This window comes from Cricetulus griseus, chromosome 4 (assembly GCF_003668045.3).
Source record: "Cricetulus griseus strain 17A/GY chromosome 4, alternate assembly CriGri-PICRH-1.0, whole genome shotgun sequence".
NCBI classification, from domain to species: Eukaryota; Metazoa; Chordata; class Mammalia; order Rodentia; family Cricetidae; genus Cricetulus; species Cricetulus griseus.
This window is the reverse complement of record NC_048597.1, coordinates 156,686,842-156,702,854: the sequence shown is the minus strand read 5'-3', so window position 1 is coordinate 156,702,854 and position 16,013 is coordinate 156,686,842. Positions and strand designations below refer to the sequence as shown.

General features: G+C 45.9%; 1 protein-coding gene across 2 annotated transcripts; it reads left to right on the top strand.

Annotated features, from left to right (window-relative positions):
• Window positions 1–3,819: 3,819 nt before the first annotated feature.
• On the top strand, window positions 3,820–14,100 carry Cd3e (CD3e molecule). Of its 2 annotated transcripts, none has more exons than XM_035443831.1 (8): window positions 3,820–3,868; window positions 6,017–6,034; window positions 7,494–7,508; window positions 10,604–10,627; window positions 11,053–11,262; window positions 12,258–12,425; window positions 12,964–13,010; window positions 14,044–14,100. In XM_035443831.1, the coding sequence occupies exons 1-8, from the start codon at window positions 3,820–3,822 to the stop codon at window positions 14,098–14,100; spliced, it is 588 nt and encodes a 195-aa protein (XP_035299722.1). The 2 variants fall into 2 exon arrangements, with proteins under 2 accessions (XP_035299722.1, XP_035299723.1); XM_035443832.1 differs by lacking the exon at window positions 10,604–10,627 and adding an exon at window positions 9,020–9,034.
• Window positions 14,101–16,013: the final 1,913 nt, after the last annotated feature.

Here is a 16,013-nt window from a genome sequence, read left to right as displayed (position 1 = left end):
GGGGTGGGATTCCAGAGACTCCACTCCTTGTTAAGGAGCTATTGACAGCTAAGAAAGGAAGACTCACTTTTCTTTGGGGTGTGGCTGCTGATAGGTTGGCCTTGCCCCAGTGGTTGGCCTTATACTCACTCATACCTACACTCACTCACACATGATTGGGACGTATTGGGCTCAGAGGAATAATAATAATAATAATAATAATAATAATAATAATAATAATAATAACAATAACAATAATAATAATAATAGGACGTGAAGTTCTAAGCAGGTTGGTGGGCTCCAGGGGGACTTATGGAGACAGATGGGGTGGATATAAAAATCAAACACATTGAATATTGAATTTCAAAGACAAAATAAAATTTTTAAAGAAAACTTCTTGTTGGAGAGATGTATGGTAGTTTGAATGTTACTGGCCCCCATAATCTCATAGGGAGTGGCACTATTAGGAGGTGTGGTCCTGTTGAAGTAGGTGTGGCCTTGTTGGAGGAAGCCTGATACTGTGGGGGTGGGCTTTGAGGTCTCCTATGCTCAAGATATCACCCAGTGTCACAGTCCATTTCCTGTTGCCTTCGATCAAGATGTAGCCAGCACCATGTCTGCCTGCATGCCGCCATGCTCCCTGCCATGATGATAATGGACTGAACCTCTGAAACTGTAAGTGAGCCTTCCAATGAAATGTTTTCCTTTATAAGAGTTGCCATGGTCATGGTGCCTCTTCGAGGCAACAGAAACCCTAAGACAAAACATCTTGTTGGAAAGATTAATTTCAGAGATTAACTCAAAGGTTAAGAGCACTTGATGCTCATGTAGAGGACCTGAGTTCAGTTCTTAGCACCCACATGACAGCTAACAATAGTCTGTAACTCCAGTTTCAAGGATCTGATGTCCTGTTCTGGCTTCCTCGGGGACTGCACACACATGATGCACTTACATGCATGTTGGCAAAACACATACACACACATAGACACACACACACACACACACACACACACACACACACACACACACACATCTCTTTCCAAAAAAAAGATCAACCAAGACCCTGAAAAGGCTGCTTGAGGCTGAAGGGAAGCAGATGGATGGAACAGGGCAGCAGTGAACTGTGTGGGCCTGTGTGTCACTATCCAGGAGGTCCCCTCAGGATACCTTGCACTCTTCACACCAGCTGATAGGATTGATGTCCCCTAAGGGTCACAAACAGCCCAACCACAGTGCTGCCCTCAAGAGACCCTGCTGCCTCACTCAAGTCCACACTCCCTCCTAGGAACAGCTATGTTCACACTGGGTGATGTGCCCTTTGCCTTAACTCAAGACAACACTGGCTCATTATGGTGGTAACACTGTGATGTTAACTGGGGCCTCTGTGTTGCTACCTTCTGAAGTTGACCTTCTCTCTCTTTCATGTGGCTTCCCTCCCTGCCTTGCAGGTGTCCTGTGTTCCCATGAGCCACTTGCACACAAATCTCCACCTCAAGGTTCATTTCCCAGAGAACTCAAAGGGTGACAGTGCACATTTAGCGATGTGAAGATAAGCCCAGAGGGAAGAGTCCGTTAATGCAGTTCCACCCTGGGGAAAGACATGGGGTGGGAGGAGGTGGAGTGTGATGTTCTTTGTTTTATGGCCCTCCTGCACTCTGTACTTTTTAATATGCACATGTATTACTTCCATAATTAAACATTTTCATATAAAAATCTTGAAGAATCTGTTTGGTGAGATGGCTCAGTGGAGAAAGGAACCTGCCACCAAGCCTCACAACACAAGTTCAATCCCCTGGGACCCAGAGAGGTCAGAAAAAGAATGTAAGAGCGCCGACAGGGAGGTGTGCTGTGAAAGGCTGTTTTCTGGGCATGGCCTGGCCATTGAACTCATGAACCCACTGCAGCTATGGTTACCTGCACAAGACAAAGCCAACAAGGTCAGGTGGCATCACAACAGGCAGCATTAATTAGACTCTGAGTTACAGAGGCATGGGGGGGGTGTACTTGGAGTGTCTGGAGGGAATGGACAGGAGAAATGGAGGTGAACATGATCAAGATACAACCTGTACATGTATGAAATTGTCAAAAAAATAAATAAATAAAAGCTAATCCTTTTGCAAAAAGGAGCAAGAATAAGAGCCAGAGAGTGAAACAGCAAGGTGGGGAGGGGGATCCCAACTCAAAAATAAGGTGGAGAGGGACTGAGAGAGAGAGAGCTCAGCAGGAACCTCTGGCCTCCACAAGCACCTCTGCACATGTCCACACCCTGAAATTACACACACACACACACACACACACACACACACACACACACACACACACACACACTCTGGCCTCCACAAGCACCTCCGTACATATTCACACCCTGAGACTCACACACACACACTGTCACTTATCTGGGGCAGGGGGTAGGCAAAAATAATATAAGAGTAGGAAAATAGGGAGAAAGCTGTGAAATGCTGTCTTCCGGCCCTGGCACAGCCTATGCAATCACGGTCTTATATTATAGTAGTTGTAGCTGCAAGCAATTGATCTACATGTGACTGGGCCTATCAACAATCACGGATTGGGGAGGTTCCTATGGAGCCCTAAGCCTTCGTGATGAACTATGGATTGCTGATGGATTCTGGAAGAGGGCAGTCATTTTCTTTAGTCCTGTGCTAACAGAGGAACTCATCAGGCTCCAGTGGATTGTTTCAAACCCGCTGTCACACAGATAATCTTAGTTAAACTCAATGGATACCATTTTTTTTTAAGGCCAGAAGATACCTCAACTGATAAACTTTTTTGTGGCTAAAAACCAAAAGACTTGAATTGAAAAGTGGGACTCACACAGTGGAAAGAGAGAACTGAGTCCCTCAAGTTGCCTTCTGACTCCACACACATTGTGGTATGCATATGTCCACACACATATACATACATACAATAAATAAGTAAATAATCTAAAAGTCTTTTAATAAAAATGAATGTAGTAAAAGACGTGTTGAGAAAGGTAAATTAATAATCTGAAGGCATGTTATACATGTATGAAATTATCAAAGAACAGATTCAATAAAAGCTTTTTTTTCAAAGAGATCATTTCTCGTATTTCAGAAAGTGCTTTTGCTAGATTTTAAATAACATTAAAAGCTGCTCCCTTAGTCCTAAACATGTCAGGACACAGAGAGGGAGCTGTGTCGGTAGCTCACTGTTAGATACCTGCTTAGCCGGTGCAATGAAAAGCCAGGAAGAGCTGTATAGCAAAATCCTGTCTCAAAGAGAGAATAACAAACAAAACCCCTCACAGATCTTGTTACTGAGATGGCTCCATCCTGCTGCTCAAAGCCAAGGGCATCATAAAGAAGACAGATACTGAGTGTTTCAATGTCTTCCTGCCTCAGCTGGTGGGGCTTTGAGTAAGGAAGGCATCCTCAGTGTGGAGACACTTTGCACAGGGCACAGGTAGGTATTTCTCATAGAACTCTCAGGGCTTGCCAGAGTCTCCTTGCTTATCCTTACGGGAGGACTGTGAGGCCCAGATTTCCTCTGTCAACCGAGGCGAAGGCTTCTGCCTCGAACATCTCGAACATTTCCAAGTGACGTGGAGCAGGCGGGCCCAGAGGCCCCTCTACACTTCCTGTGTGGGGTTCAGACACCAGCCTCCCCTGCCTTCTGCTGGTGCTTCTTCAGAAATGGTAAGTCTCTCCTTGTAAAGCGCCCAGCTTTTCATCCTATTGCTACAAATAGTGATCCGGGGTCTTTGCACGCAGCCAGTACATTGAAAACTTCCTCTGGTTTCCTTTTCAGAAGTAATGAGCTGTCTGTGTCCGCCATCTTAGTAGAGCGAGCCTTCTGAGGAGGATGCGGTGGAACGCCTTCTGGAGAGTTCTGGGCCTCGGCCTCCTAGTAGGTGAGTAGGTGGGAATGAAGACGGGTGGTGCTCTTCCAGGCCATTGTAAGGCTCATAGCCTTGCATGGTGCAGCTGGTGCTTCACTGACTAAAAGATTCAAGGAACTGTTAGTGATGCCGTTAGGGAGGGGGGGACAAGGGCTGGAGGCATAAAAGAAATGTGGCCCAGGTGCTGGAGACAGCTCAGGAGACAGACAAAGGAAACCACCTGGGTTGATCACATCAACTGAGGGAAGAGGTCTGTCTGTCATGGAGAACCATCTGTCTGTAAACTCAGCAGTGCTTAAGGGAATGAGGAGGGTTAGCTCCACTTGGTTTGAAGGAGAGGTGATAGGTAGACCTAGGCCCTGCTCAGCTTAATGTTTCTGAGACAAACCCTTTGTAATTTCCAGTCTTTTGAAAGTGACCAAGAGATTCCAATTAGTTTTGTCCTTTTACCGAAGCAAGGTGTGGTATAATTGTATAAATAGCTGAGAGCTCATGTGAGATAAATAACTCGTGCCATGCACACACACAAAAGCCATTGCTAAGGGTGTGCACTGCGTAAAGGAAAGACTTTACATGGGTTAACCAGTTTGATTCTTACTTCTTCCTTGGAAGAAAGGTGGTACAGCCCCAGACTTACAGATGAAGTTGTCACTGAAGGATTGAATAATTATTCTATGTTAAGCAGTCAGCAAGTCCAGGGGTTGATCGGGGAAACCAGGGATTCCTGTCTACAAGGCCTGTGCTCAGAAGGGCTGCACTTTGTGAGCCAAAATGGCTCATGAGCATTCTATGTCAATGACCTAGAAAATACTGTGTTGCCACGGCTGGGCTCCTCTCTCAGAGCCACAGCCATTGTGCCTCCATTTCCTGCTTCATCTTGGGTGTCTCAAACTTGAGTATACACACATCTTCACTGGGGGTGCTGGGTGAGGTGTCTGGCTGCTTGTGAGACAGAGCCTCATAATGCAGTCTTGATTGCCTGGCCTTAAACTCAACATCCTTCTGCCTTAGCCTCAAGAGTTCTGGGATTACAAACTGGTGCCATCACTTCCTTCAACATTCCATATTTCTAAAAAGCTTTCATGTTTGTTCATCTGTGACTGGTCCAAGGAATACACTTTAAGTCTCAAAGGGTGGAATATGACTCCTGCATGGAACAGCCAGGCGTTTTCTTGGAGATCTATGGTACAAATTGTACTCTCCCTTTAATTAAAAGATAGATAGATAGATAGATAGATAGATAGATAGATAGATGAAAACACACAAATTAAAAGAAGAGAGACTCCAAGATAGTTCAGTGGGTGAAGATACCTCCCACCAAGGCTGACAACCTGGGTTTCATCCCTAGGTCCCACATGTGTAAAAAGAGAACCAATTCTTATAAGCTGCCCTTTGACCTCCACACATGTGCTGAAACATGCATGTGCCCAAATACCTACACACAAAATAAGCAAATATAAACAAATATAAAGGGAAGAAGAAAGGGGGAAGGAAAGGAGAATATTAAAGACTTAAGTACCCTAGTGGTGAGTCTTGCCTGCTCTGGGGATGGAAGGACACTTCACCCTATACAGAGGCTTTTTGTAAACAAAACACTCAGGCAGTACAAAGGAAACTGGTTACAGGAAGAGACCCAAGTCAATGTTGAGTGAGGGGACCCAGGAGAGCCCAGATGCACAGGCTCTACTTGGTGAGCAGTCGGGTTTCAAATATCCCCACCTCTGTCTCAAGCAGAAAACAGATGGAAAGTTTGAGCTGTCAGGCTGTCAGGGGCCAGAGACAGAGAATCCTAACACCTGTACCCACCAAGGCCTTGTTTTTCTGCTGAAGTCAGATAACAGTTTTCAGAATGGAGAGTCTGCTGCCTCGGTGACCTGTTTGCTCTTTCTTAAGCCACCCAGAAAGGAGCCTCAACTTGTTTAACTTCTGCTTGTTAAATACCCTGCACTTGTGTTTAATGTTAGTTGTTTCCCTGTTCAGCTTCCTCCTGAATTGGCTGGGAACCCCTGTCCAATACCCTTTATTGGTGTATAGAAATGACTGATGGGGTGAAAAGGACTTTAGGTGCCAGTGACAGTAAGACAGGAACACAGCATTTTGTTCATAATTTCAGGCATTCACAACATTTACTAACTCATTTTTTTATTGTTTATTTTCCAGTTGGCACTTGGCAGGATGGTAAGATATGATTTCTTCCTTTACCATGAAGTCATGCCAGTATTCTTGATTCAACCATCACAATTAAATAACAATGTTCCAGTCTATAACTGATGGATGATATATACAACAGTAGACCCATATGAGTATAATGGAACTGGAAAGTTTCCATCACCTGTTATTTTTCTGTATCTTCCCTGTGTGTACATATACAGATACTTACCATTGTGTTGTGATGGCCTGTTCAGTATAATTACATGCTGCAGAGGTTTTTAGACTAGGCGCCACACTCTACAGTTATAGCCTAAGTGAACAGTGGACAATACACTGCACTACATAGTCTAGTGAACAGTGGACTCTGATATCTAGGTTTGTGTTCATGTGTGCTATGACATTCATGCAATGACCAAGTCACTTAAGAATGCATTTCTCAGAACCAACTGTATTTACAGTACAGTTTTGTCAAGGCTTCACATAGAGATTCCACAGGCAATAACGAAAGAGATTTTTCTCCTCCTTTGCCTCATAGATGTATCCCAGTTTAGGGAACAAAGAGCCTGCAGAAAATGATGAACAACTTAAAATTGTTAATAAGTTTATAGTAGAGCTGGGAAGGTGACCCAGTTGAAAAAATCTTTGCCTGACAAGAATGAGGACCTGAGTTAAATTTCCAAAACACACATTAAAAAAAAAAAAAAAGACAAACACAATCCAAGCATTGGGGAGGCAGAGACAGGAAGATCCCTGGGGCTCACTGGCGGGACAGTCTAGCCAAGTCATCAAGCTCCAGGTTCAGTGAGACACCTTGTCTCAAAAATGAGATGAAACGCTATTGCAGAAGGCATATGATGCCTGCCTGCCTACACACACACACACACACACACACACACACACACACACACACACACACACACACACACACACACACACACACTCATGCTTACATGCACAGGAACACTAACATACATATATACACAAAAAGTTAAAAGTACCAATGGTTTTTCCTGTTTGATATGAGCTTGGTAGAGGCTGAGAGGCTGGCCAGAATGCCTGTATAGGGTGACCCTGCTTAAGTTTTGGGGTAGCATTCACAACCATGTGCTTGAGTAGTCTGAATGTGGGTGTCTATGTGTACACAGCTTGAACTTTACTTTCTCAGTCACAGCAGTAGAGTCAAGACTGTCCCAATCCGTGAAGCCTCTCTGTTTAGTTAGTGCCTCCAAATTGAGAAAAGCAACATTGTATTCAATAGCAACAACTCTGCCAGGCTCCTTCTCCTACAATGTATAAACAGTGTCCACTGCAGCCATTTTGTGCATAGCCACGGGATACAGAATGTGGCATGTAAGACTTCAAACAGCTTGTCGTATACAGCCAAAGAAACTTCAAGACTGAGGGGAGGGCACTAACCCACAGGAGTGGGATGGGTCTCAGTCGCTGATAAGAATATAACTAACATCTCTTCTTGCTTCCCTTTCAGATACCGAGAACCCTGGTAAGAGATTCACTCTATACAACCTCTTCTCAGATGTGGAACAATCTAATCAGACGACAACCATGGGCGTAGTAGTAACAATGGGAACCAGAGCTACTAGAGGGACACTGGGGTTACCTGTCTGAGATGTGCCTGGTTTGGCCACTAGCTTCCATGTCTGGTTAGAGCTATGCATGTATGCTTCCCTAAGCATACTTCTGGGGAAAGGTGTACCGGTGGTTGTGGGTCAGATAGCCCTCTATTTGTTTTTGTGTGAACCGGAAGTTACTTGGGGGCCAAGACAGAATTTCATTTACCTGTCCTTGGTGCCAGGCCCGCAGTGGGTGCTTAATGAAGTGTTTGAGTGAATAAATGAGCAGAATATTAATATTCTGCTAGTTATTTGTCCTCGAGAAGTCAATTGTCTTTAAGAGACACCATTTTTGATGTTACAGTGTGCTGCATGCAATGCGTAGATGCAGAGAAAAAAAAAATGAGGAATGAAAAGAATGGCAAACTCTGCAAAGTATAGCTGAGGATGGCTCCAGCGGGGAGGTGGTTCTTGAGCTGGGTTTTAGAAGGTTTCACTTGTACTTTAGGGGCAGAGGAGACAAAAATCTAACCCTGAGACTCGATGGCCATGTTTGAATCCTGATTCAGTTCCTGTTTGGGTGTTAATGGATCACTTCTTAGTATCTCTGCCATCTGATCCCTGTGTATAACATGGAAACAGCCTGTGGCATTGATGTGAGGACTTAGCGATTGATTCATTTAAGACAATTACAACAGCGCCTGCCAGACAGAAGTCAGTAAGTGGCATTTAGCTGGGGGTAGGGTGGTAGAGCGATGCCTCTGCAGTTAAGACCACTTGATGCTCTATCAGAGGACCAAAGTTCTGTTCCCAGCATCCAGTTCCAGGGAATCCTCCCTCCTCTTCTGGCCTCTGTGAGCACCCGCACATACGTATGCATACTAATAAGCAAGCATACACATACATAAAATGTTTCTTTTAAATCTTTTTAAAAGAAATTAAATGAGTGTGGTGGCGCACACCTTCAATCCCAGCACTCTGGAGGCAAAGGCAGGTGGAGCTCTGTGAGTTGGAAGCCAGCCTAGTCTACACAGCAAGTTCCAGGTCAGCCAAGGCTACATACATAGTGAGACCCTGTCTCAGGGAAAGAGGGGTTGGGGAGACATAAATCTTGGAAGTACAGACAGAGACAGACCTGGTTAGTACTTGAATAGAAGAAGAAATATTAAAGTTTGTTGAGCATATATGTTCTAGCTGTTGCCCTGGGCAAGGGGGAAAGGCTTAGAAATAAATAGTCCAACCAATGAGGGATAAACAATTTATAGGAAACTAAATTTCTTGTCCAGTGTGAAATGCCATGGATGTGGGTAAAAAATGGATGTGTACAAATTGTTTGTGAACCTATTTGTTTCTAAATATGGACATCCCAACCCTTGTAAATCAACACTCTGATGTTGAATTTGGACCAATAAGATTGTAAGCAATTTTTACATGTTTTCAGACAAACCTCCTAAACGTAGTATAATGTCTGTTTACTTTTAGTTTATTTTATTTATGATTTCTGACTCACATAAACTTTCTAGGAAACAGCAATGGCAAAACTTAATATTAATATTAAGTCAGAGAAATCCTCTGTTATGATTGTACCCAGCTCCCAGCTGCTGGCTGGCTGAGTGGGCCAAGTGAAGTCCCAGCCAGAAGGCTGTTGAGCAGCTGGGTCGAAGCTCAGCTGTTCTCCATGGTAGCAGGATCCCAGGAAGGGAGGGAGGAAAGACAGCAGCATTTTCCATGAGCATCTGCTGTGTTCACCCACTTTCACTCCAGGATTCTTTTGATTCTCTCAAATACCCTCTGAAGTGGCCATATTACCTCCATTTCCCTGATAAAGAGACTTGAGGCCAGAGCTATAGTTCATGCCTATAATCCCTACACTGGAGAGACTGAGGCAGGAAGGTTGAAAAAGTGAGGCCAAACCAGGTGACATAGCAAGACTGTGTCTTAAATAATAAAAACTTTTAAAAAAAGAAAAAAACCTGAGGCTCAGAGAGGTTAAGCGACTTGTTCCTGCTCACACAGCCTAGTCACCCATGTCTTCCCCCAGGAACAAGCTGTGTCTGAGCACTAGCCAGCACCATTTTCTCTCTTCCAGCTCATATTCTGTCATGTGAGGCTCTGGTATATCCCAGTAGTGTCCAGGATCCAGCCACAAGTCTTCCAGAAGGACTGCCGGCTGGCCCACCTCTTAGGGCAACGATACCTGATATAGGGAGTGTGGTTTTTATGAGTGGATTTCTGTTGCCCACAGCTGTGGCTCCTCCTTTCAACCAAATAATGGAGAATTCATTATACTCAGAGATAATGTAAGGCCAGGTCACTCCTTATAGGAAAAGCCATTCTTTTAATATGCAGAGTGCTTCGGGTCATTCAGGGCCAATATGAAGGAAAGCATATTGAGTAAGACATTGAATCTGATTACAAGCAGCTTCATTGGCTGCTTTAAGGATTGACATCAGAGGCTGAGAATGTGGCTTAGTGGGCAGAGTGCCTGCCTGGCATGCACAAAACCCTGTGTTCAATCCCAGCACCACATTTATGGGCGATGTGGCATGTACCTGGAATCCCAGGAGTTAGAGGCAGGAGGATCAGAAGCTGAAGATCACCCTCAGCTTCATAGCAAATATGAGACCAGCCTTGACCGCCTGAGGTTTATCTCAAAACAAAAAGAAAAATCATGGGAAATAGATGATCTGTGACTCAAAGGCTTGGAGGTCTTTATCTCAAAGATACTGTGACAGCTATCTGGAAGATGATTCTGGCTGAAGGAGAACAGCCCAAGAGGTTTCCGTCTTATGACTCTAACACTATAGTTGCCATAGTTCTGACTTGGGAGCACATGCCCCTGTATTTTGAATGTGAAGTGTCTGGATTATGCACGAGCATATTTGGGGGGCTTAATTCAGACCTTATCTCTGGAACTTATAGTTCTTGGGTTGTTGGTACCCACTCCCACTGGAAATTTTTACCTCAAATGGAAGCATAAAGCAGGATTATTTTCTTACTATCTTTTCCTTTTTTTCATTTGCAGATAATGAGGCACAGAAAGGTGAGTGTACAGAGCTTTGTTTTCGCCTCATCAGAATATACAGACCATGGGTGGAAGGGGGGAGACAGATCAAGGGAGATCAGCCCCAAGAACTGAGAGCCTCCTGCTACATTCCCAACATCTATTTTAGAAAGATATCAGCTGAGGACTTTTGTGGGCTTTTCTTTACTTCCACCTTCCCAGTTCCAACTCCCTATGCTGTGTCCACACTCTAAAGCCACCTTCCAGAAGGTTCTCTGCCCTTCCATCCTTACACACAACCTTACCCCTCCCCAATTTCTCTAGTCAGAACACCTCCTTCTTCGAAGCAAACCTCAACCCTAGTGATGAAAGATCTCCTGTGCCTGGATGCCTCTTACAGAACCGATTTGCCATTTGTGAAATTTTTTGATTTCCCCTCTGACCTCCGTCCCTTTTCTCCTTTCCCTCAGATTATACAGTCTCCATCTCAGGAACCAGGATAGAACTGACATGCCCTGTGGATGGTGAGATAAATTGGGAAAAAAATGACAAAGTATTGTCTGAAGAGAATGACAAACTTCTGGTGCTAGAGAATTTTTCGGAAGTTGAGGACAGTGGCTACTACGCCTGCTACTTAAAGGACTCACCGAAGAACACATACCTCTATCTGAAAGCAAGAGGTAACTTGGGCTCAGAATTCCCCAAACAGCTTTCTCAAGAATTCCCCAAACCAGCCATGTCCCTGTCATCTCAAAGTTCCTCCTGCACTCTCCCTGGCTCTCTGAGGACACACAGTATCAGTATTTTCTGAAAAACAGATTAAACAGTGGCTTGGGATTGCCTGGGTCACTTCAGTTGGTACCAGGTATAAAATAACAAGTTCCCCCAGAGGTGGGCTTGGGTCATACTTGCCTTGTAACATACTCAGAATCAAGGTTTACCAGCATCAGAGACGTGTTTCATTAGGAGGACTTGCAAAGAGACTCAATGCCACTACCTAAAAGTCCTAAGCCAAGGCATCACAATAGAGCTGCATTTGTTGAGTACTGTATTTGGTTTTGGGGGGATTTTGTTATTGCTTAATTTGTTTTTGCTTGTTTGTTTTTGTTTTTAATTTTCATTTTTCCAGGACAGGGTTTCTTTGTGTTGCCCTGGAACTCACTCTGTAGACCAGACTGACCTCCAACTTACAGAGATCTGCCTGCCTGTCTCTGCCTCCCAAGTGCTAGGATTAAAGACATGTGCTACCACTACCCAGCTAAGTAGTGCGTTTGGAATCCTTCCGCATGCCTCAATTATCCAAGGGCCTGGGGCACACTAGGCAATCCCTATACCACTGAACTCCACCCCCAAGATTCATACCTTTCCTGCCATTCCCCATATCAGCCATATTGGTCAAGCACATTTTTTATTTCCATTTGTTGATGAGAAAACAGAGTGGGCTGAAAATCCCCACAACCAATAAGTCATGGAGCTGAGAATGACTCCAGAGCCTCTGACCATAATCACCCATGTTGCTTGCCATTCGCACTGGACTCTATTGCAGGCAGGGGTCTGGTGCTAACAGGCATGCAGGCATTATGGAAGACTTGTCTTCATTTGTTCCTCTTCTCCCACTTCCTGGTGCTTTCCTTTTTGGATCATTTCTCTCCTTCCCTCCTCCCTGCCCCTGAAGTGTGTGAGAACTGTGTGGAGGTGGACCTGACTGCAGTAGCCATAATCATCGTCGTTGACATCTGCATCACTCTGGGCTTGCTGATGGTTGTTTATTACTGGAGCAAGAATAGGAAGGCCAAGGCCAAGCCAGTGACCCGAGGAACCGGTGCTGGTGGCAGGCCCAGAGGTAAGACCATAGAGCAGGGTCGGGAAGATTTGGCCCCGGTCAGGATGGGCAGCAAGTCTACAGCAGAGTCCAAGCAGCTTCTCTAGAACATTCTCTGTGATACTGAGATCGCTATAGAGGGCTTCCCATTCAAGATCATTCCTCTCCTTCCACCCTAAAAAACTCTGAAAACCAACACTAACCAACAATGCAGCAGGCTTCCTCAGATGCCTGGCAGTACTCTACAGGAAGCGAATTCGAGACGCAAGCTGTGGACAGAGAGATGGCAGGATGTTAGTTCCCACCTCTTCCCCTCAGTTCCCCCTGCAGAGAGAATGGGAGGATCTGAGCTAGAGCAAAGTCACATGAGAACATTGTGGGAGGCCTTAGGGATGGGGTGAAGGAAACAAAAGAGGAAGGGTGGCTGGATGGAAAAAGGAGATTAGCAGAAAGGACGGAGAGGACTGCCCTCCCTTGGGTTGGATCCCCTAGCAGCCATCTTCACGGCAAGACTAGTGTTCAACATGGAAACAATATTTCTCCCCTCCCTCCTCTGCAGGGCAAAACAAGGAGCGGCCACCACCTGTGCCCAACCCAGACTATGAGGTAATGGGATACAGTGGGCGGTGGCAGTGGGGGCGGGGGGGGAGATTAGAGGGGACTACTAGAGAGAAGAAGGCTGGGTGGGACTGTCCATCTTATCTGCCAGACGCTGCTCCCAGGACAGGCTACCCCTGTGCCTTCTCTGCCTTCTTCATGTTACATAGGACTATTTCAAAGGCTGTTCAGCCTCCACAACTGTGTAGAGGCAGAGGACTAGAGGAAGGGAGACATGCCTCTTTCTCTCACTTGGTTGACTGAGATTCGACCATGGAGGAGGACACCACTGATACAAATGCTAACCTGATAAGAATGGTGAGAATGATGTCCCAGCAGACGCCCGTGCAGGCAACCAATCATTAAAATAGGGCAGTGCTTGATTAGTAAATAGCCCTGGTTTTCCTCTGTCATGCCCACTCACGTGCACACGCACACACCGTGCACATGCACACACCACACATACACATACACACATGCACACACATGCACACAACACACACAAACATGCACACACCACACAATGTACACACCACACACACACACACCACACACACGCACATACCACACACATGTACACAACACACACACACACACACACACACACACACACACACACACACACCACAGGTATGCATAGTCAAGCACCGCAGCTCCTCCTCACCAGGCTGCCATTTGATTTCAAAACTGAAGAGTTAATACCTGGCACCAGGAGTGCCTTCGTTGTGACTGCCACAAACAATGCTTAAAGATTTTTGCTATCATACTGAACAAATTGAACAAAATTTGAGCACCAAGAATGGGGTGTTTAGTGCTCCCTCAGTAACTCCAGTTAACCTTGACACAAGTGCTAAAGGCAAGTCTTTACAATCTTCCTTACTGGGCTAGGGAAGCTGGGGCTTCCAGAAGGAAGTAGCTGGCTCAAATCTGTGCCAAGTTACGACTGGACTCTCCCTGCACTACAGCCAACACCCCAATGCCTTTCTTCCTTCATACCTCCTTCCTCCCACCCTTCTAACCCCCATTCTTGTTCCGTCCTTAGCCCATCCGCAAAGGTCAGCGGGACCTGTATTCTGGCCTGAATCAGAGAGCAGTCTGACAGATAAGAAGGACACTGCCTTCCATGGACCCAAATCCAGCCCTCTGCACACCCTGCTAATCTTTGTTCTCTGGACAAACTGTGGACCCCACAGGATTGTTCTTCAGCCACCTGGTGAACAAACATCTTGGAACCTTGCCTCTGCTTCCTCTCCTGCTGCCTCTGCTAGTATCCAGTATTGGGACATTGCTGCCTCAATATCCTCTGAGACATGGATGGTCAGACTGTCAGCCAGCCATCATGTCAGGAAGCTTAGTCAGCCACTCATCCCTGCCAGCTCCTTCTTTCTGCACCGATGTTATCTTTGCCATCAATCCCTTCCTTTCCCTGCATATAAATAGGCCCTCTTCCCCAGCCCTCTCCTATAGCTTTCTGGTTTTCCAACTATGTGTTTTATACCTTTCTCTGAGGCTGGGCTCAGTGACCATGGCAGAGGTCCTGGCCCAGCACCTGCCATGAGCTCCTCTCCAGGTTTCATCTTAAATCCTTGGATAGTCATCTGCATCTCCACGAACATACCAGACTCCTCTCTGCTAATGGGAAAGCAATAAAGTGTATTGGCTACAAAAGTTACTGTTCCTTTTTTCTGGAAGGTCCTCAGAGGCAGCCCGTGTCCTAAGGCAATTCAGACTCTCCCTGGGGACTCAATGCAGCTCTTGCCTATTCGAGGGGGGTGGGCACTAGCAGCCCTCCCTTGTATCAAATCATCAAAGGTGATGAGTGAGAGGTGGTCCCTGATGGAGTGGTCGCTCCATAAAATGAATAAGACAGATGGGACCTGAAAGGCAGGTGGAGATACCAGAAAAGAAGGGAGGGTGCAGAGGGAGTTGGGCTGAGACAAGGGCTTCCACCAGCTGCCAGGAAACACTGCTGAACAGAGCAGAGAAAAGTAAAGAGCCTCACAGCACAGCTCAGCTCGCTCCTGCCCTGGAGCCAGCTGCCTAACGCCCCAGATGGTGGTGGTTATGCAGCAGGATGTGGGCTGTGCTGGGAGTGAGGGTGAGAGAGGTGCAGTGGCTGTCTGAGACCAGACATTGGAGGCCTGTGGTGAGAGGGTTTGGTTCTCAGTCTCCCACACACTCTGCTTGCAGGAGAGAGGAATCCAGAGCCCAAGCAAGCTGTCCTAAGCCAGCTGAAACCAACAGACTCTCTGCTCTCCTCTTCTGCCCTCAGACACATCCCTGCAACTTCAGGACCACTCGTTACATGATGTCTGGCTTCTGTGACTAGCAGCCCTCCACATACTGTTCACACTGAGCCTCACACTTGTAGCTACAGCTACTATTTGTTGGTCTCCACCGATATGCCACTTTTTTCTCTCTAGGCATCAAGTTTATGTTAAAAGGAGCTTTGGTGATTTTGCCCATCACTAACAGCTAATAAGCAGGCTGGCCTAGGGGTGGCAGGTAGTGTCCAGTCATAGACATTCGTAGCTCAGCATGGCAAAAGCATTAACAGTTGGTGTTTACTGAGTATTTACTATGCCTCAGAAATTGTTATTAGCCCTGTATGTGTTCTGTCACTTAATCCTCATAGAGACTCCGCAAGAGAGATATTTTCATATTCCATCTATAGCAGGCTCAGAGAGGTTAAGTCATTTGTCCTCAGACTCACAGAGATCCTCGTGCCTCTGCCTCCTCAGTGCTGGGATTAAAAATGTGCGCTGCCAGCTGGATGGTGGTGGTGCACACCTTTAGTCCCAGCACTCAGGTGCCAGAAGCAGATGGATCTCTGAGTCTGAGGCCAGCATGGTCTACAGAGTGAGTTCCAGGACAGCTGGAGCTACACAGAGAAACTCTGTCTTGAAAAACAAAAAAGTGTGCACTAATGTGCCCTAATTCTAACTCCAGCACCCTGACACACACTCAACATGACTGTGACCATAAGTGATGCTATTTCTCTTCCTATTTGTC

Coding starts and splice junctions, on each gene's coding strand:
- Cd3e (XM_035443831.1), top strand. CDS start 3,820: ATGCGGTGGAACGCCTTCTGGAGAGTTCTGGGCCTCGGCCTCCTAGTA. Junction 10,628..11,052: donor TGAGGCACAGAAAGGTGAGT/GTACAGAGCTTT, acceptor CCTTTCCCTCAG/ATTATACAGTCTCCATCTCA. Junction 11,263..12,257: donor CCTCTATCTGAAAGCAAGAG/GTAACTTGGGCT, acceptor CTGCCCCTGAAG/TGTGTGAGAACTGTGTGGAG.